The 24087-nt window shown below is 42.6% G+C and overlaps 1 protein-coding gene across 1 annotated transcript in view; it reads left to right on the forward strand.

The window, feature by feature from the left end:
• Positions 1-10544: 10544 nt before the first annotated feature.
• HPSE (heparanase) overlaps positions 10545-24087 on the forward strand; it is a gene marked incomplete at both ends in the record, with an annotated part of 44072 nt that continues 30529 nt past the window's right edge. The window contains 2 exons of the mRNA XM_084232969.1: positions 10545-10876; positions 22601-22746. Coding sequence (XP_084089095.1) covers positions 10545-10876; positions 22601-22746 — 478 coding nt within the window. The remainder of the gene's footprint in view (positions 10877-22600; positions 22747-24087) is intronic.

The raw sequence follows: 24087 nt of genomic DNA on the forward strand, positions 1-24087 counted from the left end.
AGTGGGGAGCAGAACAGGCAGATCTACTGAAATACACTGCTAAGGGGAGCAGGGTAAGACAGGAGAGGTCTGCTGTGCCATGTGGGTAGTCCTGGCTGGCCAGGGATCGAACTTGTGCTGCAGAGGCTGTGGATAGCTTCACAGTGCTGTGCTTAACCCCTTGCGCCACCAGGGAGGCCCTGAAGTTTCTTTTTAATACATTAAACCTTTTTCTTCAACTAAACCATTACTTTGAAGCCCAATAAATAAAACAAAAGAGAGGGCAGGACCCTCCTGAAGAGTATCCTGTGGGGTGGGAGAAGCACTTAGTTCCTGGTGGCATGAAGAGCAGATAACAAGCCACAGTGTGTGCAAAACAGTACCACAAGGAGCAAAGACTTTGTAAATTTTATGTGAATGTAAGTCTAGCTACCTACATAGAAGGTTATCATGACCTTCACATTCAAAAAATTATACTCTTTGCATATGAATATATGTTCTCACACAGCAATTTAAAGCAGCCCACACTAGCTCAGTGGCTTTGCTATTTCCCTTTCCAAGCAATATGATGTGGCTACTGTGAAAATAGTTATCAGAGTAACTATAAAGTTAGCTAATGAGATAAATAAAAATAGAACTCTAGATCTTGCCAGGTGACTAAATCATGCTCTGGATGCAAATTAGACCATTTGAAGGGGCATCCATTTATTCCAGGCCACCAGGGCATCATTTAAGGAATTATTTTCTGGTAAATAGGACCCTAGTGACTGAAATATTTGAGTCGGCTTCCAAGAGCTCTAATTGCACCCAGGAGGTACAAAGAAGAATTTGGGAGGAATAAATAACCAGATAAATAATGCAAAAACAGAGGGTCTGGGCCAAAGTGGAAGGCATATTTGAGAGATCAGGGTCTGTTGATATATTTTTAGTGCATTTTATAGAAAGGTGATCATAATACATTGATTGGCACAAGGCTTTGACATTAGTGTACCAGTGTCAAGGGCATATGCCATACAACTTCATTGAGTTTGTGCTTAGGACTGAGACCCAAAAACATGAGGTTTAGACAGAGGAGCAGACTTTTATTCTCACTTGGTTCCTGGTATCCTCCCTTTATACAACTTGCCCTCCTCATTTCTTGTCTAAAGCCTGTTTCCCCCATTGTGGCAATATATATTGTCATTGCAATATTTTTAACGTCCTCATGGGTGGCTTTTGTGTACAGAGAGAAAGTTCTTTTTATTTAAAAAATCAATATTCAAATTATCGAAAACCTAATTAAGCTTTTCAGAAGTCACAATTTTAAAAATGTGACTCTTTATAAATGTAGATAATTTTAACACTCACCTTGAAGAGAATTTTAATGTGAGTAGGCGCCCTTAAGTATTTCCAACTAAACTCATACAGTTAATGTTTGATTTTCCTTTCAAGTACTGTTTAAACAAAACTCTCCCATGTTTTCAGATAAATTAAAATATAATAAACATATGACTTATTAACTTAAAAATCATGAGTTAAATCAATTGCTCAATGATATATTTAATTGGGAATTACAAAATTAAAATATTAATTTGTCATGGTACAAAGCAAATCGTCTCATATCCCTCTGGGCTTCTTTCAGGCTGACCAAGTACTCAAGACAGCATCAGAGAGGTTAGCAGAAGGAAAATCAATTAAATACCATATATACAGAGACTTAACATAGTTGTTAATTCCTTTTTTTTTTTTTAAAGATTTATTTTTTTATTTATACAAGCACTGGGTACAGTCAGAAGCACGGGAGGGTGAAAGAATTCACCAGAGCCAGAGCAGGGAGCAGAGCAGGCAGAAGGACTGAAGTACACTGCTGAGGGGAGCAGCGGGCGGCAGGAGAGGTCTGTGCGCCATGTGGGACCCTCCTCCGCTGGCCGGGGAGCAGCCAGGAATCGAACCGGCGCTGCAGAGGCTGCGGGCAGCTTCGCAACCCAGCGCTCAACCGCTGCGCCACTGCCACCGGGGAGGCCCTTAATTCTTTTTTTAAAGATTTGTTTATTTATTTATGCATAGAAGAACTGGAGTGTAGGCCAGAGGTGGAGGGAGTGAGAGGATTCACCAGAGACAGCGTGGGGAGCAGAACAGGCAGATTTACTGAAATACACTGCTAAGGGTAGAGCAGGCAAGATAAGAGAGGTCTGCTGCGCCATATGTGGGTTAGCTCCCTGGCAGGGATCAAGCTCAGGCATGATGGCATGATAGCGCTGAGACTTAACCCCTGTGCCACTAGGGAGGCCCCATAGTTATTAATTCTAAAGAATAACTGAATGCAGTAGGGATATTTAGGGATCTGGGGCATCAAGCGGGGGAGGAACTTCATATGACAGATGAGAAAGCATTACCTCATCCTTATTCTGAGAGTGGAGATAAGAGTCTTTACATAAAATCATGTTCACTGATTCATGTTTCACATGAAACCTAAAACTGGATAAGCCACCCCAACCCTCCAAACAACATCCTAATTCATGAAAGGGGAACAGTGATTACTTCTCCAATGAAACAAGGACAGAAGCTCAAGTCATACAATCTCTTCTTTGATTAGAGAAGGCAAAACACCTAGGCAAGGTCAGAAGATTCTCCTAGCCCTTCTTACACTCAACTCAAAATCATCCACATTTTTAAAGAATGGTAACAGACCCACAGAGGCTCACAGGGCCTTGATTGACCTTCCATACCAAGGTGACAGGAGGCCTACACTGGGTCTATCTGACTCTTTTGGGAAGACCAGCCCCATAACTCTAAGGCCAAATTTCCTTAAGCAAAAATATCAATTATGTGCCGTTTCTTTAATGCCATCATATTCATGTATAGGTATGATTTTCCTAAACACTCCAAAACTTAATGCTTTCTGAGGCTGAGAGATGCTTATCCACTAGGAAAAGATGATGTCATTCCACACTTTTTGGGAATTATTTTCTTAGATGCTTGATGGGTGGCAGAAGTACTAGAGTTTCAGCCCAGACATTAGTTCTGGGCTATAGATATCCAGAGTGGCTTTTCTTACCACATTGACCTAGGTTGAGTTCTTATTTATAGCCTCTAGATGTTTCTTTATGCCATAATTTAGGGAGGTTAATAACAGAGCTGACTTACGCATTAGGAAGAGTGGCATAGCCTCTATCTAGGACCCACTGTCCTTTAAGTTCCCACAAAAATATCTAATTTATTTTAAAATCAGAAGAAAAATATTAATGTAATAATACTCAATAGATAATATACCATCAATTTTGGATTATGTGCATCTTTTTATAATGCAGTAGTAAAATATAGTTTTTAATGTTTTTTTCCCACATAGACAAAAGTGCCCAGAGCTTAAGAAAGTCATAGTATGACCCTGGTCACTTAGCCCACATCCATAGGTATGAGTTCCACCAGGCCCTAACCCTAAGTTTACAGAGCTCACACCCCTACCAGACTGGCCCACTATGCCTAAGCACTTGTGTTTCTTTGGTTCTTCAAATAGCTACATATCTGGATCAAAATTCTGTTTTTTTTTTTAATACTATCTTAAAGGGCATATAACTCTTTCCTATGTTTTCTGTTGTTGGTTTTTTTGTTTTTTTTTTTTTTTTTTTTTTCCAAATTAAGCCTCGGGCCTCCCTGGTGGTGCAAGGGGTTAAGACACCACCTATGGAGCTGTCTGCAGCCTCTGCAGCACTAGTTCAATCCCTGGCTAGGGAGCTACCCACATGGCACAGCAGACCTTTCCTGCCTCGCCTGCTGCTCCCCTCAGCAGTATACTTCAGTCAATCCACCTGTTCTGTTCTCCACTCTGTCTCTGCTGAATCCTCTCAGCCCCCCACCCCCACTTCTGGCCTGTACCTCAGTTTTTGTATGCATAAATAAATAAATCTTTAAAAAAATTAAGTCTCTGTCAAAATGTATTTCTTATTTTAAGGTGAGGGATTGACTGACAAGACAATACTGGCAAAGAATTTTTTTTAAAGATTTATTTATTGATTGATTGATTTATATATATGCATACAAGCACTGGGTACAGTCAGAAGTGCGGGAGGGTGAGAGAATTCACCAGAGGCAGAGCAGGGAGCAGAGCAGGCAGAAGGAACGAAGTACACTGCTGAGGGGAGCAGCTGGCGGCAGGAGAGGTCTGTGCGCCATGCGGGACCCTCCTCCAGTGGCCGGGGAGCAGCAGGGGATCGAACCGGCGCTGCAGAGGCTGCAGGCAGCCTCGCAACCCAGCGCTCAACCGCTGCACCACCGGGGAGGCCCAAGGCAAAGAAATTTACAAGAAAAAACTTGACAAAAGTTTTTCAATTTAGGTACTATATAATATTCAAACTTGATCTAAAACATAACAAAAGAAATAAATTGCAAACAAAAATGTCAAGGATTTTCCAAACATAAATAAATGAAATAGTGTCTAGGCAGTAGGGCTCCTGCTGATGAGGACCAGGAAGTAACAGAGTGTCACCTGCTTGGAAAAATTGTTAGTGTACAAGTAACAAGGACAGTTATGGGCAGCAGCAGCTTAATTATCACTGCTGTTTTTCTTACTTCCTAAATAAAGCCTTGATGAAACCATTTGTACCCTACGTTACCCATACCTTTACTTCAGAGATCCAGGAACTATGTACAACAAATGATTTTATTTTCATCAAAGGGATAATATACTCTACCTTTCTACCAATGTTACTTAAAATCTTCTGGGTCAAAACAATTTGACAATGGATATAAACTATTCAATAAATATGCAATGATCTTTGATTATAGTCTTTTATTTTTTTAATTTATTTTTAAAAATATTTATTTATTTATTTTTTTATACAAAGCACTGGGTACAGTCAGAAGCGCGGGAGGGTGAGAGAATTCACCAGAGCCAGAGCAGGGAGCAGAACAGGCAGAAGGACCGAAGTACACTGCTGAGGGGAGCAGCGGGCGGCAGGAGAGGTCTGCGTGCCATGTGGGACCCAGCACTCAACCGGGGAGGCCCTCATTATAGTCTTTTAAAGACACATGTTAATTCATGAGGTTAATCTTAAGATCACAGAGCATAGAATCCAAATATAAATATTTGGGACAACTTTCTAAGTAATGTTAGATCCCTCAGCTTACTTATAATCTCACTAGAACCAATAAGCTCAGTTCATAGGCCCTATCATGCATTGATAATTGGGTGGGAGGAGTTAATGAAAATTTTTCATGTTACAACATCCATTGCTGGCAATGAACATACTAAAACTGCCAACAAAGTCATTGTTGTTGCTCAATAATATACGTGGATCTGGAACTTTTCCCAAAGCTTACAATAAAAATTAAAAAATGGAATTATATTTGACATTTCCTGACATCTGCATTAATAATGTGTGACTAGGGCCTCCCTAGTGGTGCCAGGGTTTAGAACTCAACCTATGAAGCTATCTGCAGCCGCTGCAGCACGAGTTCCATCCCTGGCCAGGGAGCTATCCAGATGGCACAGCAGACCTCTCCTGACTCGCCATTGCTTCCCTCAGGAGTGTATTTCAGTCAATTTGCCTGTTCTGTTCCCCACTCTGTCTCTGGTGAATCCTCTCACCCCCCAAACCTCTGGCTTGTACCCCAGTTCTTGTATGCATATATAAATCTTAAAAAAATAATAATAATGTGTGACTAATAACAGCATGTCAATTGCTTTAATTGAACCAGCAATCAACATGTATCTAGAATGCACACGAGTAATAATGCAGTCAGAGACAGTAGCCTTAATTGCCTCTCGGTCACTTTTGGTCATATATTAAAGTGCTGTACAACTACTAAAAATTTGAACTATCATTTCATAAAAGAAAATAAGCTCCTATAAAACATCGGTCTTCAGAGAGATGAAAAATAAACCTACAATGGGATAAGGTAAGGGTGTATAATAGGTAGAGTTTTAAAAACTGACAATACTAAATGCAGATTAAGATGTGGAATAACCGGAACTCTGATCCATTGTTCACGGGGGTGTGAAATGATACAATCACTTGGGAAAACATTTGGGTAGTTTTGTAATGATCCTATGAGCAAACAATTCTACTCCTGCCTGTTTACTCTAGAGAAATGAAAATGTATGTCCACAAAGAGACTGAGTTAAGAATGCTTTCAGCTGTTTTGCTGATACTAGCCCAAACCTGGCAACAACCTCAACCTCATATGCCCATCTATAGAAAACGGATGGAGAAGTTAAATGTATACAATGAAAACTACTTAGAAAAAAAGAACTCTGATATATGCAACAGCCTAATTAATTAAAAAAAAAAGTTTTTCTGAGTGAAAGAAGCATTATACAAAAGTATATATATATAATGTGTGATTTTTTTTTTTCATTCTAGAGTAGACAAAACTAGTATTTGATGAAAGAAATCAGAATAGTGATTGCCTCTCGGGATGGGAACAGGGATTTACTGGGAAAGAGTTTGAAGGAAATTTCTGGGGTGATAGGTTGGGTTTATGTCAATATTTATTTGTCAAAATACATACAAATCTTATGTTACACTTACGATTGTAAATTTAGGGCCTAGCCGGTGGCGCAGCAGTTGGGCGCTGGGTTGCGAGGCTGCCCACAGCCTCTGCAGCGCCGGTTCGATCCCCGGCTGCTCCCCGGCTACCGGGGGAGGGTCCCACATGGCACGCAGACCTCTCCTGCCACCCCCTGCTCCCCTCAGCAGTGTACTTCGATCCTTCTGCCTGCTCTGCTCCCTGCTCTGACTCTGGTGAATTCTCTCACCCTCCCGCACTTCTGACTGTGCCCAGTGCTTGTGTAAATAAATAAATAAATGTTTAAATAAATAAATAAAATTTAAAAAATAAACGAGCCTTCAAAAAAAATTTTTTAACCTAAATTTTGTAAATTTTACCTAAAAACAAAAGAATCATCAACAAATATTGAACTCTAGTTAATAGTATGCATGCACAAGTCTTTTAAAGTAATGTAATATTGGGCCTTCCTGGTGGTGCAAAGGGTTAAGACACAACCTATGGAGCGGTCTGCAGCCACTGCAGCATGATTTTGATCCCCGGCCAGCCAAGGAGCTACCCACATGGCACAGCAGACCTCTCCTGACTTGCCCGCTGCTCCTCTCAGCAGTGTATTTCAGTTAATCTGCCTGTTTGTTTCCCACTCTGTCTCTGGTGAATCCTCTCACTCCCCGCACCTCTGGCCTGTACCTCAGTTCTTGCATGCATAAATAAATAAATCTTTAAAAAAAAGAGTAATGCTTACATTCCAATGCATGGGGGAGAGGGGCAGATGTTGGATAAAGGATTCAAATAGATATTTCTTCAAAGAAAATATACAAGTGGCCAATAAAACATAAAAAGATGTTCCACATCATTTGTCATTAGGGAACTGAATCAAAATCACAATGAAATATCACCTCACACCTACCAGGATGACTGTAACAAAAAAGACAGACAATAGCAAGTGCTCACAGTGTAAAAACTGGAGCCCTTATATATTATTTGTAGAAATGTAATATGGTACAGTCATTTTGGAAAACAGTTTGGCACTTCTTCAAAATGTAAAAGATAGTTAACATATCACTCCATAATTCCATTCCTAAAATGTATACCCAAGAGAATTAAAAGCATGTATGTCCACACAAAAACTGGCATATGTATGCTTATAGGTGCATCATACATAATAGTTAAAGAATAGAAACAACACAAATGTCTGTCAACTGGTCAATCGATATATGCATGTGGTATCACCATATTAAGGAATATTATTCAGCCATAAAAAGGAATAAAGTACTGATTCGTCCAACAAAATGAATAAACTTTGAAAACATTGTGCCAAGTAAAGGAAGCTAGACACCAAGTCATGTATTGCATGATTCTTTTTTTTTTATTATTGTGTGATTCTTTTTGTGTGGAAAGTGTATAATACATAAATCTGTAGATAGAAAGTAAATGACAGTGGAAAGTGACTGGTGACCTAGGGTTAAGTCTTAGTGCTATCACCACTATGGCCTCAGTTTGATCCCAGCCAGGGAGCTACCCCATGACATAGCAGACCTCTCCTGTCCCGCCCTTGCTCCCCTCAGCAGTGTATTTCAGTCAATCTGCCTGTTCTGTTCCCCACTCTGTCTCTGGTGAATCCTCTCACCGCCCCCGCACCTCTGGCTTATACCCTAATTCTTCTATTTCCTCCCTTTTATGTACCCAAATATTCCTCATCTCTGGTACATTGGATCAAACTAACTTAAATTCAGGGGTAAAAAATCATTTGATCTCAACCAGCAGATCATCCTGTGGGTAAGATGCACTTCTTCACTTCCTCATTTATGTTTTCCCAATTTGCATATTAGTAACTCACATGCGGCCACCCACACAGGTCCACATCTCAGGATTTCACAAGCATTCACTACTTAGAAAATTTACAATGATGCACTTTTCAATTTACCTAAATATTCCAAAGAAAGGGGTGTGGCCTTTAGGCCACAACAGATGCACGGGGGTTCAGGTGTAAAGTCAATGTCATGACAATGGTTGGAAAAGAGGCTGGCTCCTGCTCCTGCACCTCACTCTGTGACCACATGTCCTCCTCTGGTTTAGTGCTTTATATATGAGGTTTGAAAATGTGTGATTGTAGGATTTGAGCCTTATTCAGGTTGCAAAATAGTAACTGATACACACAAACACAAAATCTCCAAACTATAAACTTGCACCATTGACTACACATTTTTAAAGTTGCTTCAGAATAGACAACTATGCTAATCAGATCTACACTTCAAAGTAACCTATTTTTATTTATTTTTTTATTCTTGGTGGATTCCAAGTGAAAAATTCTAAGGGTTGAGGTGTCATTTGCTTACTCAGCATACGTTTACTGGAAGCCTACTATCTACTAAGCACAGTAAGAAATGGTGGGAGGAAGTGTGCTCCCGCAAGTTCTGTAAAATAAGACAAACCCCATCTCTGCATTCATGGAGTTTTGTTTTGTTTTTCTAACTTTTTTTTTAAAGATATTTTTATTTATTTATTTATGCATATAAGAGCTGGGGTGTAGGCCAGAGGTGGGGGTGGTGGTAAGAATTCACCGGAGACAGAGTGGGGAGCAGAACAGGCAGATCTACTGAAATACACTGCTTAGGGGAGCAGTGGGTGAGACAGGAGGGGTCTGCTGCTCCTTGTGGGCTAGCTCCCTGGCCAGGGGGATAGAACTCAATGCAGCAGTGGCTGGTAATAGCTTGACAGTGCTGACACTTTAACCCCTGCCCCACCAGGGAGGCCCTTGCATTCATGGAGTTTTCAATCTAGCAAATGAGGCCAATGTGGAGCAACATTCATATTATCAACAAATTTGTTAAATTCTCAAAAGTTAAGGATATGAGAGTGTGTCCCGGGGGACTTCAACTGTCTGGAGGTTCAGGCAGAGCTTCTTTGGGGAAGTAACATTTCAGCTGAGACACGTTTAAGAGTTTAAGACTCGGAAGCCGTCTGCTCAAGTGTTATATAACTGCTGTCATTCACATTCCCATTTTGACACTTGTTAATGTCCCAGAGCTTGCATCCTCCTGTTTAAAATGAGGATAATATGCAGAGTTGTGGGAATGAGGGAGAAAAAAGTTAAGGTACCTCTTGTATCAGGCATGCAGTAAGTCCTAAGGCATGGTGCGACTTTCAATTATATGTCAATGACAGCATTAAGGAAAAACTAAGAAAAGTTTGGCCACCAGCGGAAGATACATGTACAGAGGGGAAATTAGTCAAAATCTACGAAGTCAAGGGACTATTTCTACCCCATGCCTGCAGGGGACTTCAGGTCCTGAATTTCAAAAGTTTGAGCACCAAAAACTTTAAGGCTGCCTAACACTTTTCTTGAGAAGTTGTTGATAAAGCATTTTTAGAGGTTGCTCTCCTTCTCTACGTGAGCCCAAGCCAGGTTAGAATTTTGAGGTAAAAATGCCTAAGTAAGCTCTCCGGCCTGAGAACACACATTAAATTAAATTTGGCAGTGAGGGGCAAATGTTGATAAGCCAAGGGAGGGGAGAAGCGCTGAATGAGCAACTGGACGCCTGAGTTGAGGGTCGGAAGACCTGGCGCCGCGGGCTGGGACCTGGAAGAGGGAAGCGCTGGTGCTGCCGCCCGCGCACAGGGGACGACGTGCCCCGGGGCACCTGGTCCGAGATGGCCCCAGCTCCTCCCGGGCGCTCCCTCCCCAGGCCTCAGGGTTCTAGGATCCCGGCCATTTCCTCACCCTTCAAAAGGACATGGGTGATTTCATAAGTGGCGGTGACAGCTGCGGAGGGAACGTGAGCAAGGAAGTGGGAGCGAGCAGGGCGGGCGGGCGGGGCGGGGCGGGGCGGGGCGGGGACAGCACAGCGCGGTGGGAGGGATGCAGGGCAGGAGTGGGAGGGATGCAGGGCAGGAGTGGGAGGGATGCAGGGCAGGAGTGGGAGGGATGCAGGGCAGGAGTGGGAGGGATGCAGAGCGCAGTGGGAGGGATGCAGGGCAGGAGTGGGAGGGATGCAGGGCAGGAGTGGGAGGGATGCAGAGCGCAGTGGGAGGGATGCAGGGCGCAGTGGGAGGGATGCAGGGCAGGAGTGGGAGGGATGCCGGGCGCAGTGGGAGGGGTGAGCAGGAGTGAGAGGTGGCGGAAAGGAGAAAAGGGCGCTGTAGCGAGGCGGGAGGAAGTGCGCGAGGTCCCCCTCCGGGTCTCGCCGCCAGGTGATCCCGCCATGCAGTTGTCGCCGCCGTTGCTGCTGCTCCTCGGGTCGCTTGGCCCCTTCTCTCCCGGCGCCCTGGCGGGATCCCCGGAGGCCGAGGACACCGTGGAGCTGGACTTCTCCACCGAGCGGCCGGTGCGCCTGGTGAGTCCCGCGTTCCTGTCCTTCACCATCGACGCCAACTTGGCCACCGACCCGAGGTTCCTCACCTTCCTGGGGTAAGCGCCGAACCGCGCGTCCCTGTCCCCCGACACCCACCCACGCCTGCTCCGCCAGTTACTCTCCTCTCTTGCCACTCGGTCCTAAGAAACCCCGAGCCAGTGTACCTGTAGGGTCGTGAGCGCTGAAATTTGCTGCACACTGCAGGTACAAGAAAGATTGTGGACCTGGCTTCCGATTCTTAAACTCTGTTAGGGAGGTATTTTGGTTTGGTTTTGCTTTGTTTTGTTTTTTAAGTCAGATGGAAAAGGCCTCAGGGAGGAATACGTGTTACTTCATATATAATTTTTTTTAAATAAAGTTTTAAAGAGCTGTTTTAGTTTCAGTATTTTTTAAAAAATTCATAACCTTTTACGATTGATGAAGGAAGAAAAAAAGGAAGTGAAAGCTATAGAAATGATGACTGTGATCTTCTGAAAAATACATTGTCTTCACAAATTGATGTTTTCAGAGAAGTGTAAAATGACTTAGGATTCCCCTTTCCTTTCCCTAACCGGGGAACTATTGCAGTGAAGTGTAATGTTTTAATAAAAAGATCTGTCTCCAGCATGTGCCTTCAAAATGTGGCACTGCTTTATGAGCTGTAATATTTTTTTCTCACCTGAGAAAGACTGAAATTGGTGCAGGTCCTCTGGCCTCTCCCCATGGGTGAGGGCTGAGCCCAAGATAGGGAGATGCAGAGACAGTCCCAGGTCATCTAGGCCACTCATCTAGGTCACCAGAGCCTCCAGAGACTGCCATAGCCCAGCTTATCCAGACAGCAGGGAATCTTGTCATAGCTAAACACCTACCTGTAGTCTTTCCCATGCCCACACTGTCAGTTACTAATTTCAGACATTTATTCTGCAAGTAAACGCAGGTAACCCAATAGTTAAGAGTCTGGCTGGTTTGACAGTCAAACCACCCTGACTTAATTCTCAACTCTCCTTTCAAAGCTGGATGGCTTGCTTGCTTCTTATAGATGTTTGGCAACTCTAAGCTCCAGCCTCCTCATCTATAGAATGCAAACCCTAAAACCTTCCTGTAGGATTGTTATGAAGATTTGATCAGTTAATAAATTCATACTTGGGCCTCCCCGAAGCTGCCCGCGGCCTCTGCGGCGCTGGTTGGATCCCCGGCTGCTCCCTGGCCACCGGAGGAGGGTCCCGCATGGCGCACAGACCTCTCCTGCCGCCAGCTGCTCCCCTCAGCAGTGTACTTCGGTCCTTCTGCCTGTTCTGCTCCCCGCTCTGGCTCTGGTGAATTCTCTCACCCTCCCGCGCTTCTGACTGTACCCAGTGCATGTATAAACAAAAAAAAAAAAACAAATAAATAAATAAGTAAAACATGCCTCTATAAAAAAAAAAAGACTTTAAAAAAAATAAATAAAATAAATTCATACTTAACAAAGAAAAAATGTTTAAAATTTAATCTAATTGCTTCTTCCTAGAAAGTGGTGAGTGCTAACCATTCACCAGTTCTGTATGTTTCTTTTGATTAAAGTTAATTTCCTCTTTCCCCCTGTGACAGAAGAGACAGAATTTCCTGGCGGGGAGGACATTATTTTTGTTCTTCTATTGAGGCAAAGCTGATACCAGTCAATACCTGGTTGGAAGAGAAAAAGATTACTCTAGAGAAAGGCTGACTTACAAGGCTTCATCACTGAAACCTCCAAGGCCTGGCTGGGAGGGTGGGTAGGGATGGAAGGCTTAAGGTAAGGTACTTTACTGAAAAGAGAGGGGTTAAGTAGGATGGAAATTTACTGAAATGAGAACTCATGTTCTCTTCTGTGGCTATAGTCATCTGCCTCATCCCTTCTCCAAGGAAGGACATTTGGGGATCACTTTCTGAAGCAACAGATCCAAAAGAAAAATCCTAAAGTATGACTTTTCAGGTGCAGGTCTAAACATCCTGCAGCCAAGCTAACTAATTGGCTAGTTGGTTAGCACCCCATCAGAATGTACACAGAACTTCTTCTAGTCTGCAGTCTTTGCTCTTCATTTCCCATGTTCTCCTCACATCCACCTTTTTGTTAAAAGCTGGAGGTTTATGAAAAAACAAAAGAGCACTGCATCCAGGTTTGTTTACAAAACATGGTTGATTCCTGTTCTTATCTAGGGCTGACACCTGTCTACTCCAGGTACCAGTAATACTCTTATCCCCATATTTTTTTAATTCTCATTTTAAAATGAAGAAACTGAGGCTCAGGGAGATTCAATGGTGTGCCTGTGATGTACTACCTATTACATGAAGGAGCAGAATTTGAACCCAGATGCTAATTGCAGAGATAACTGTATATAAACAAGAAAGTGAAGCTCTTTACATTTTTTAAAGGAACAGGGTAGAGTGTGGGTGAAGATTGTCCGGAAGCAAATGAGAAGACTGATATAATGAAAGGAAGTACTGACTTGAGAGTAGGTGACTCAGGGCCCAAACTTGAAGATACTTCAAAAAGACGTAAGCAAATTTATCCAATGACATGGTTTTGCTCTCCCACAATGTCAAGCAGATGTGGGTGGTTGCTTTTTTACACATTTTAAAAAAAGATTTATTTATTTATGCATACAAGAACTGGGGTACAGGCTAAAGGTGTGGGGGTATAGAGGGGTGTGGTGGGGAGCAGAACAGGCAGATCTACTGAAATACACTGCTGAGGGGAGCAACGGCCATGTGGGTTGCTCCCTGGCCGGCTGTGATTGAACTCATGCTGCAGAGGCTGGGGATAACTTCACAGTGCGGTGCTTAACACCAGGGAGGCCCTTTTACACATTTACAGTTAGAGGAGCTAGAGCACACAAAACTGAAATGCCAGTGATAGAACAAGCTAGAATTAGAAAAGAGCGTTTTTTCAATTTGCCCTTCTCAGAGGTCACCAGTGGACCTCTGCATATGGCTACATATGGAATTATAAATTTTCTAGTAGTCATGGTTTAAAAAGAATGAAAAGAAACAGGTAAATTTGCTTTTAATAAAATATTTAACTCAATGTGTATTGTATTATCATTTCAACATGTAATCAGTATAAAATATCAATGAGCTATTTACATTGTTTTTTGAACCAGCTGTTCAAAACCTGATAAGCATTATATTCATAGCACATCTCAGATCCAACTAGACACATTTCAAGTGCTGGCCACATAAGGCTGGTGGTTACCGTAGTGAACATTGCTGTTCATGTTCCAGTCAAGACACATGTACAAGCACAGTTCACTAACATAAGGTTAAAAATGTAGCATGCTGAGTCAGTGGTGGACATCTGAAATACCATTGAGTGAAAAATGTGGAGCTAAACAGCACTAGAAATAATAATGGGCTTGTGCTTGCTTTTCATGAGAATATGGTTATTTTTCTTCAGCAAAGTTCATCCCTTTTTGCCAGTTTGATATTTATTGATAATAATTTTCAATCAGAATCCTCATCTTCATTGACAAAGTTGCTTTTTGTATTTGGAAAAGTGCATGTTATCAATGTTAGATGCAGGTTTTGATAACCAATGTTGGGAAGAGCTGCAAGCCCTCCATGTGCAGGTCCTGGGAGAAATAACTATGGCCAAAGACAAACAGAAAACTAACAATCACAAGCCAGAGACTCACTTCAATCCTCACTTCAAGCTCCCATTGCTCGCTTCCTTCCAGACCTTCCATTGTGCAACCTGGAGCCTTTGCTAGTAAACTTTCTCATCTTCCCATAGAATATTCCCACCACCTCCTTGCCCAAGCTGAGTCTTCGTCCATCTCTGAAGACCCAGGTAGAGATGTAGACATGGTTATTTCTCTGAAGTAGCCCTTTGCAGGAGAAGCTGTGCTTTCTCCCATACTGCAATCCTTCTCCCATCTCTAACGCAACTTCTAGATGGTTGCCCACCAGTTTGAATCCCAGGCTGCTACAGTTCAAATCCCTTGGGCTCATAATCTTGGGCAAACTACTTAACCTCCTTTTGTTCAGGTTCTTGGACTGTTAAATGAGGATAATAATGATACCGCTCTCATTGGATTGTGTAGGATTAAGTGAAAATGTGCCAAGTGACTAAAACATCCCATTTGGATTCATCTGATGCAAGTCAGCCTGACCGCATTGCTTTCTCAAAGAAAATGAAATTAGTTTAGAGAAACTTCCTTTTCTTCATGCCATCAGAGCAGTAGACATATCATGTGGATTTGCATATCCAACTCTTTTTAATTCTCTCTTCCCAGGACAGCTCTTCTAGCTCTGCTTTGCACCCCACCTCTCACCCTCTTCCCAAGAACTTTGCTCCATCAGTCATCTCTTTCCTGCATCTTTAACCTCTCTCTCTCTCTCTTTTTTAAAGATTTATTTATTTATGCATACAAGAACTGGGGTACAGAGGTGTGGGGTGGGGAGAGGATTCACCAGAGGCAGAGTGGGGAGCAGAACAGACGGATTGACTGAAATACACTGTTGAGGGGAGCAGCGGGCAAGTCAGGAGAGGTCTGCTGTACCATGTGGGTAGCTCCCTGGCTGGGGATCAAACTTGTGCTGCAGTGGCTGAGGATAGCTTCATAGATTGTATCTTAACCCCTTGTGCCACCACGGAGGCCCCTAACCTTTCTCTTTTTATTGGTTCCTTCCCCTTAGCTTACACATCCTCAAGTTTCTCTCAACCCAAACACCTGCCTGCACAAGTACCTCTTCTCTCCTTCCCTTTGCAAATTTCCTCGCTGCCCATTCCTCCCATGTTCACTCTCAAGATGTCCCTGCCATTGTGTGATTAAAATCAATCTCTCCAACACTATCAATGACCTTTTATTGCAAAATCCAGTGAACAAACACTATTCAATCTTGATCTTATTTGGGTTTCTGTTATAGGTTAAATTTTTGGGTGTCCCCCCACAGGTATTTTTTGAGTTGAAACCTCAGAATGTGAACTTATTTGGAAATAGGATCACTACAGATGTAATCAGTCATCTGATGTCCCCCAGTGTAATTAGGTCATATTGGAATAACTGATAACCTAATACAAAGGGGATTTTGGAGACAGACACCCACACAGGGAGGAAGATTAGACTTATGCTTCTCTGGAAACTACCAGAAGTTGGACAGATCTTTCCCCATTACTTCAGAGGAAGTATGGCCTTACCAATACCTTGATGTCCAGCCTCCAAAATTCCAAAACACCAAACAAATTCCTATTGTTTAAGCCTCCCAGCTTGTGGTAGTAGTTTACACCACTAGAAAATTAATCAAATCTCTTGGAAGCATTTGGCAAAGTTAACAGTTGAAACACTTTCTCATCCCTTTGGGCCTGTCACTTCCATTTCCCTGTTCTCCCCTACTTCCCTAACAGGTCTTCTCCATCTCTTTCTCTAGTTTGTCTTACTTGTCAGTGTTCCTCAGATCTCTGACCTAGGCTTTCTTTTCACTTCACAAACTCTCCTGCATGGTTTCACCATCTTGCATGGCTTGAATTGCTATTCATGCTGTGGTGTGCTTAACAAGCTTTAACAGCAAGCTCCCTGGAAAGAGAGGAGAGGAGAGGGAAGAGGAGGGGAGAAGAGGGAAAGAGAGGGGAGGGGAGGCTGGCTTATGTTTTCTGATTTCTGAGGTATAAATTCTCTTAGCACACCAATTTCAAACTTCCAACAACATAACAACTGGTTCACAATATTCCTCAAAATTTTTTTTTATTATAAACTTTATTCAGTACTGGTTAATCCTTTTGGGAATATAACCCAGTGTAGTTCCTTTTGGGAATGAACAGATTTTAATCTGAGACCTCTGGCTGAATATTCCTCAAATTTTAACAGTTGGCTTTCACAAGCCAGTACAAGCCAGCTCCAGCACACCTCTGCTTTTGTGTCAGAGAGAAGCAACTTGTTTTTGCACAAAAGGTAAAACAAAAATACCCAGACTTTCCCCGCTAGCAACTGCTCCAGAAATGGAATATCTGCAGCTGCTTTTATGTGTTCTTTTGTTATTTCCATATCACTGTGGTGTCAGATTTTGTTTTCCTTTCTTTTTCCTGTGTGTGATTGAAATATTGTGCCTTTGATCAGTTTTGTTTTTATGACACATTTTGCAGTTGTTTTAAATCTGTTTTTTGTCAAAGGACATCAATATTGTATTTTCAAAACAAGAAAATATTCCATTCCAAAGGAGATGAACAAAAAGCTCCTTAATATCAATATTTTGAAAGAAACAAGTGATTTTTGTTATTTGGCAGGAGCCATAGCATTGGGTTTTCATAGTGTTGGGAAAAAAGCCTCTGTCTGGCTCTTCTTGCCCTTTCATCAGACCGGACTTAACTGTTTAAATATACTTAACAGGGGGCCTCCCTGGTGGGCAAGGGATTAAACCCCACACTATGAAGCAACCCACAGCCTCTGCAGCACGAGTTTGCTCCCTGGCCAGCCAGGGAGCAACCCACATGGTGCAGCAGACCTTTCCTGACTCGTCCCCTGCTCCCCTCAGCAGTGTACTTTGGTCAGTCTGCCTGTTCTGTTCCCCACTCTGTCTCTGGTGAATCCTCTCACCACCCACTGCCCCCCACCACTCCTTCCCTCCCGCCCTGCACCTCTGGCCTGTACCCCAGCTGATGTATGCATAAATAAATAAATCTTAAAATAAATAAATATACTTATCAAATATTTATGAAAGCACCAGTTATCCTCCCAGTCCTTATCAAGGTGCTGAGAGATTCTGATGAGCCAGACTCATAAGGTCCCTGCTTTCACAGAGCTCACATCACAGCTGGGTGCCAAAGTAGGCAGTAGGCCAAGGAAACAAATGAAGAAGCTAATTCCAGACAGCTGTGAATGCTGTGAAGAAATAAAGGCAGTGGTGGTACCAAGGTGACTACCTCTGGGAACCAGGCTCTGGGACTCAGGCATTGGACACAGGCCACACACAGATGCACACCTTGTGATATCACAGCTCCTTGTTACTGGAGCTAGTTTTCACACGGAACATTGGTCTCTCACCCACCATCTCAATTACTTACAAATACTGAATTTTTTTTTTTAAAGATTTATTTATTTATGCATACAAGAACTGGGATGTAGTCTAGAGATGTGGTGAGAAGATTCATCCAAGAGAGTGGGGAGCAGAACAGGCAGACTGACTGAAATACACTGCTGAGGGGAGCAGTGGGTGAGACAGGAGAGGTCTGCTGTGCCATATGGTTGCTTTCTGGCCAGTTGGGGCCAGAGATCAAACTCATTCTGCAGTGGCTAGTGATAGCTTGATAGTGCTGTGTCTTTAACCCCTGCACCACCAGGGAGGCCCAGCTACACTAATCTTAATGCGCTTTCTCTACCGTCAGACACAATCAAATTGCCAGGGATCAGAATCAATGGCTGTCTTAAGAACCAGCCTGGAGAGACTCTGTCTAAAGAAGTCCCCATATCTGTTTTGGGGCTGTGTCTCTGTACCCATGTACCCCAGTTGCTAGTCACAGACTCTCAGACAGAGGACTCTCCAATCTTTGTTTTGCCCAAATGTGTCTTCTGGGCTCCAGACACACATGAACAAGGACCTGACAGAAATGTTTCTTTGTCTTCCATTGACATCTCAAATTCCACAAGACTGAGTCCACACCCCCTGTGTTCATTCCCATATCCAGACTATCACCTATTCTTCAACTCAGTACATGAACTTTTCATCTTCCAAAATACTTTCCAGGAGTACTCCCTGCTTCTTCCCAACATCCAATTAAACCCCAAATCTATTATTTCTATCTCTAAATATAGCCACCTCCCTCCATCACCACTACCTTACCTTACCTCAGTTACAATACTATAGCATTGCTTTTGTCTGTTCAGCTATCTACACTGCAGCCTGAGATTCTTTTTAAAAATAAAGTACTGAGTGATCACCCGCTAAATCCTTCCATGGCTCCCCATTGCCTTCATATAAAGTTGGAAATCTTGGGCCTCCCCTGGTGGTGCAGCAGTTGTGCGCCACGCTGTGAAGCTGCCCGCAGCCTCTGCAGCGCCAGTTCGATTGCCGGCAGCCGGCGAGGGTCCCACATGGCACAGCAGACCTCTCCTGTCTCATCTGCTGCTCCCTTCAGCAGTGTATTTTGTCAGTCTGTCTGCTGTGCTCCCCGCTCTGGCTCTGGTGAATTCTCTCACCCTCCGGCACTTCTGACTGTACCTGGTGCTTGTATAAATAAATAAATAAATCTTAAAAAAAAAAAAAAAGTTGGAAATCTTGCCCTACCGGCCTTCTGTGATGAGATCCCATCTTTCTCTCCAGTCTGTCCTCTCTTTGCTTTAGGCTCAGGCCATATTGTTCAGCTCTTTGTGTGACTTTGTCTTATATGACTATCATCATAATAAGATTTTTTTTAAAGATTTATTTATTTGTGCATACAAGAACTGGGGTACAGGCCAGAGGTGCAGGGGGTGAGAGGACTCACCCAGAGACAGAGTGGGAAACAGAACAGGCAGATCTACTGAAATACACTGCTTCACAATGCTGTGGTTAACCCCTTAATGTTTTTAAGATGAAGCCTAAAGTGCCCAGGTAGTCTTCTACCTCTGGTCTTTGCCTAGCCTTTTCCCTGCACCCAAAGCACTTCTTTCACTCTCACCTCACAGTCTTTGCACTAGATAAGATTTATTCATTTAGTGTGTCAAATAGCAAAGTGATTTTCCCTAGAAAACCTCTAATCACCTCTTAACCCCCAGCCCAAAATCTGGGTCAGGAACCCTTATGTCTGTTTTCATAACCCTGTGTTGGGATTGCTTATTTATTTGTTTGTCTATGTCACTAGACCACAAATTGTGTGAGACCAGCAGCTATCTCTGTCTTGTTTGCTTTTGTATCCCCAGAAACTAGTATAATGCCTGGCTCAGAGTAGGTCTGCAATGAATACTTAATGAATAAGTTAGTGGATGGCTCTGTCTCCTTTAATAAATTTTGGTTTCATCACTTAATCCTTCCTTAAAAATAAAAACTCAATACACAAAATTACCTCATATAAAGTTAAATGTGTGCTTATTTTGGAAGACTCATAAAATACAGATAAGAGTCTGCCATCCATCACACCACATAATACTGACCATTGTTATCTCCTACATATACTGTGCTCGCGGTTGAGATCATACTATTAATATTTGGGGCCTCCCTGGTGGTGCAGGCAGTTGAGCGCAGCGTTGTGAATCTTTCCACAGCCTCTGCAGTGCCGGTTCAATCCCTGCCGGCCGCGGAGCAACCCACATGGCGAGCAGACCTCTCCTGTCTCACCCACTGCTCCCCTAAGCAGTGTATTTCATGAGTCTGCCTGTTCTGTTTCCCGCTCTGTCTCTAGTGAATCCTCACCCTCCCATGCATCTGGTCTGTACCCTGGTTCTTATATAAATAAATCTTAAAAAAAAATTTGTACAATTTGTCTTATTTGGTAAATTATACAAAAACTTTACCATTTTGATTTTTATTTAAAAATATGTATTTCAGTAGCACTGAGCACATTCACACTGTGGGGTAACCATCACCACCACCCAGCTTAGAACTTCTTCATCTTCCTAAGCTAAAACTCTGTACTTATCAAACGTCTACAGTTTATTTTTATGTGGGTTTGTAACTAAATGGAGATGACTTTCTCCTTCCTTACTTAGTCCAAATTAGCATTTTGGTTTATTTTGAAGTGGTTTTGAGGATCCCGTGGTGCTGACAGTGACTTTCAAGTTGATAATATTTCTGATCTCACTTTGTGCCCCATTTCCTTATCTGGGACCCACAAAAATATTTAATTTCTTTTAAGATGTAAAGAAAGTGAACTAGTCAGTGGAGGAAAATATTTTAATATATGAGATTAACAAATTTGCTTTACATAGATGTAATCATAAGATATTTTTCATAATTTTTAAATGAAGCAAAAGTAACTTCTACTTTACTGGGGAGTCTAGGAAAATGCTTGAGTTATAAACAAAACTGTTGGCGGAATCACTGACATTTTTAGTGCAGGAGACTTATCCTTGCTCAGTTTCTATCTTTTAGTTTCTTTTTCCTCACCATGAAGAAAGAAATCTTTTGAAAATTTTACATAGCACTATAAATGGTTAAGAAGAAATGTATTTTGAATTTTGAAATTTTAGGTCAGGTCTTTAATTCCTGGGATGTTAAGTATTGGTTGCCAATGTTTTGTCGAAAATTTAGATGTGAGGCCTTTTGTCTCAATTTCATACTGTTGGAGCATTCGTTGTATCCCGGGGGGCTGCAGATTTCTATAGGTTTGCTGTGGCTGAACCAAGAAAGAAGGTATATGCAGATTTCTACAAAAATTGGTATCCTATAGGAATGATGACAGTGTCTTTGAAAAGTAGATTATCTTCACAAATTGATGTTTTCAGAGAAGTTCAAAAATGACTTAGTATTCCGCCTGCTCTCCCTAACTGCCTCCGGTTCAGAAGAGCAATTTTGAAAATCTAAGTCAAATGACTAAGAGTTGTATAAGATTCTAATTCCTAGAAAACTGCAGCCCACAAGGATACAATGAATGCTCCAACAATATGAAATTGTGGACACTTGCCAGAAGGCCTCACATTTGAGGTTTCGACAAAGCACTGGCTGCCAATACTTAACATCCTAGGAATTAAAGACCTGACCTAAAATTTCAATTTCTTGGGGTTGAATTCCATGGAAGTTTTATCACTGACTGATGTTCCCGAACTAGGAAACATGAACAGAGCTGAGGGGTAGTCTCTCTCGATAAGTAAACAGTTAAGAAATAATAATTTTTGTTGTTTAATTTTTTTTAAAGATTTATTTATTTATGCATACATAAGGCCCCCAAATAATGGGTCTTCTATTTTCTTAGTTGCTCATTTAAATTCATGACATCGGGCCTCCCTGGTGGCACAGGGGGTTAAGACACAACCTATGAATCTATCCGCTTCCACTGCAGCACAAGTTCAAGCCCCGGCTAGCCAGGGAGCAGCCCACATGGTGTAGCAGACCTCTCCTGGCTTGCCTGCTGCTTCTCTCAGCAGTGTACTTCAGTCAATCCGCCTGTTCTGTTCCCCACTCTGTCTCTGGTGAATCCTCTTACCCCCCACACCTCTGGCCTGTACCCCAATTCTTGTGTGCGTAAATAAATCAATCTTTTAAAAAAAAAATTCATGACATCTTCACCTTTCAGAGGGAAAGGATTACAAATCACTCTGATTCCATTCTATAGCATTTGGTACCATCCTGTGCACATAATAGGCACCTATCAGGAGCTTTTAGGGCGTGATAGGATATGTACCTAGAATTGCTCAAATTGGAGGTTAAATGATAGGGATTAGAATCTTATACAACTCTAAGTCATTTGACTTAATTTTAAAAATGACATTCCTTCTGAAGCAGGGCCAGTTAGGGAGAGGAGATGGAATCCTCAGTCATTTTTGCACTTCTCTGAAAACATCAGTTTGTGAAGACAATCTATTTTTCAAAGATCACAGTCATCATTTCTTTGGCTTTCGCTTCCTTTTTTTCCTTCATCAATGATAAAAGGTTAGGAATTTTTTTAAAATACTGAATGCTATTCTACTTGTTAAGTTAAAATATAAAAATTCTTGTCAGAATTAGAGCTTTTGTTACCTTCAGTGCCTAGAACAATCTTGTAATTAGAAAGATTTAGGTTGAAACAATTTCCCTGTTATATCAATATGACTTCTCCCCACCAAAGCCTGTCCAGCTAGGTATTTAAAAATCAGTCCCCAAGAGAGAAGGGAATAAATATGCTTTGACTAGCTTGTCATGGAAAAATAACTTTAATTTCTCGCTTTTCTTTATAACAGTTCCCCAAAACTTCGTACTCTGGCCAGAGGTTTGTCTCCTGCATACCTGAGATTTGGTGGTACCAAGACAGACTTCCTAATTTTTGATCCCAAGAAGGAACCAACCTTTGAAGAGAGAAGTTACTGGCAGTCTCAAGTCAACCAGGGTGAAACTTTTAAAGACTAACCATAGATTTTAATTAATAAGTCATTAATCTGAGCATTCTCAGGGAAAAGTGCCCACATCTAAGCTATTAATAAGAAATTAAGGATTGCCCACTAACCTGTGGCGGTACCCACATAAAGGAGGCTTCATATCACCAAAAAAAAAAAAAAAAAAAAAAAGACCTGCTGGGCGTAACTGAGAGTTAATGGTGCTGTAAATTGAACAATTGTAGGTGAAGGACAGCTATGTTTAGAGAAGGGAGCAGGTGGCTAGAAGTGCATGAAATTGAAGAGTATAATTGAAGACAACAATTGATGGGGTTTTTGGAGTCGGTGGGTTTGGAGTGCAGAGTCCTTGGGTTCACTCTGGGAAAGGTTTTGTAACAGGGTGGTCCCCAGGAAAGGGGGAGGTTCCCTGCCCCACCCAAGGGAGGGTGGAGCTGAGCAGGAAGAGGAGAAGCTGGAGAAGAGACTGAGGAAGGAAGCAGGATGGAGCTAGGAGACCTGGAAGAAGCGCATGGAGCCTAGAGACACGTGAAGAAACTGCGCTTGTCTTTTGGTCGTGGACTGGGTGACACAGATGTGGGTGAGACCCGTGGGGAGGTGACAATGGCAGCTTTTATCTTGATGTTGATTTTGCTCTTTTCCTTCCGGGCTTGTCTGGTTGTTTGTGACCCTTTTCTGTGGGTCCCCACTGGAAGATGTTTTAGACTTGTGGCAGGCTTTGGGGCCTTGCTCTGGGCCAACCCCATATGGATGGAGTTTTACCCACGAGGGGATGGGTAACTTTGGGTGCTTCATTTAAAAACTAGACTCTTTGCCTTACCTGTATTGTTTCCTAGTTTTTATTAAAGTTCCTTCCCATTAAAGTGTCATATGTTTTGTGTTGATGCGGTGGATGGCAGAACCCATTTAGAATAGGCAGGTTGGCGGGGTTTGGGCTGCCCCTCTCCCTGTCCTATAACAGTTTCACCAGAGCTCCCCTTTCGGCGAATTTCCCAGGTGAGTTTCTCCATGAAACAGAGACAGTGGTTATATTTAAAGGGCAGGTTTATTAGGGCAAGGGACAGAAGAGTAAAAGACACTTGCATAGACACAAGTGGGTAGGAGGAGCTGCCCCGAAAGGGACAGGTTTGCTAAGAGAGGCCTGCATGGTTGCAGGCGGGCAGCCTCGAGGACAGCTGCCTTCGCTGAGGGAGGTCAGTGGAGAGAAGTCCCGGCATGGGACAGGTCACAGGCAGGCAGGAAGCTGCTGCCCTGCAGAGGGAGAGAGTTGGTGAAAAGAAGCACCTGCATAGTCACAGGTGGGCAGTTGGAGTGCTGCCCTGAGCCTGTGCTGAGAC

The sequence above is a fragment of the Talpa europaea genome (assembly GCF_964194135.1).
Source record: "Talpa europaea genome assembly, chromosome: 5".
Taxonomy (NCBI): domain Eukaryota; kingdom Metazoa; phylum Chordata; class Mammalia; order Eulipotyphla; family Talpidae; genus Talpa; species Talpa europaea.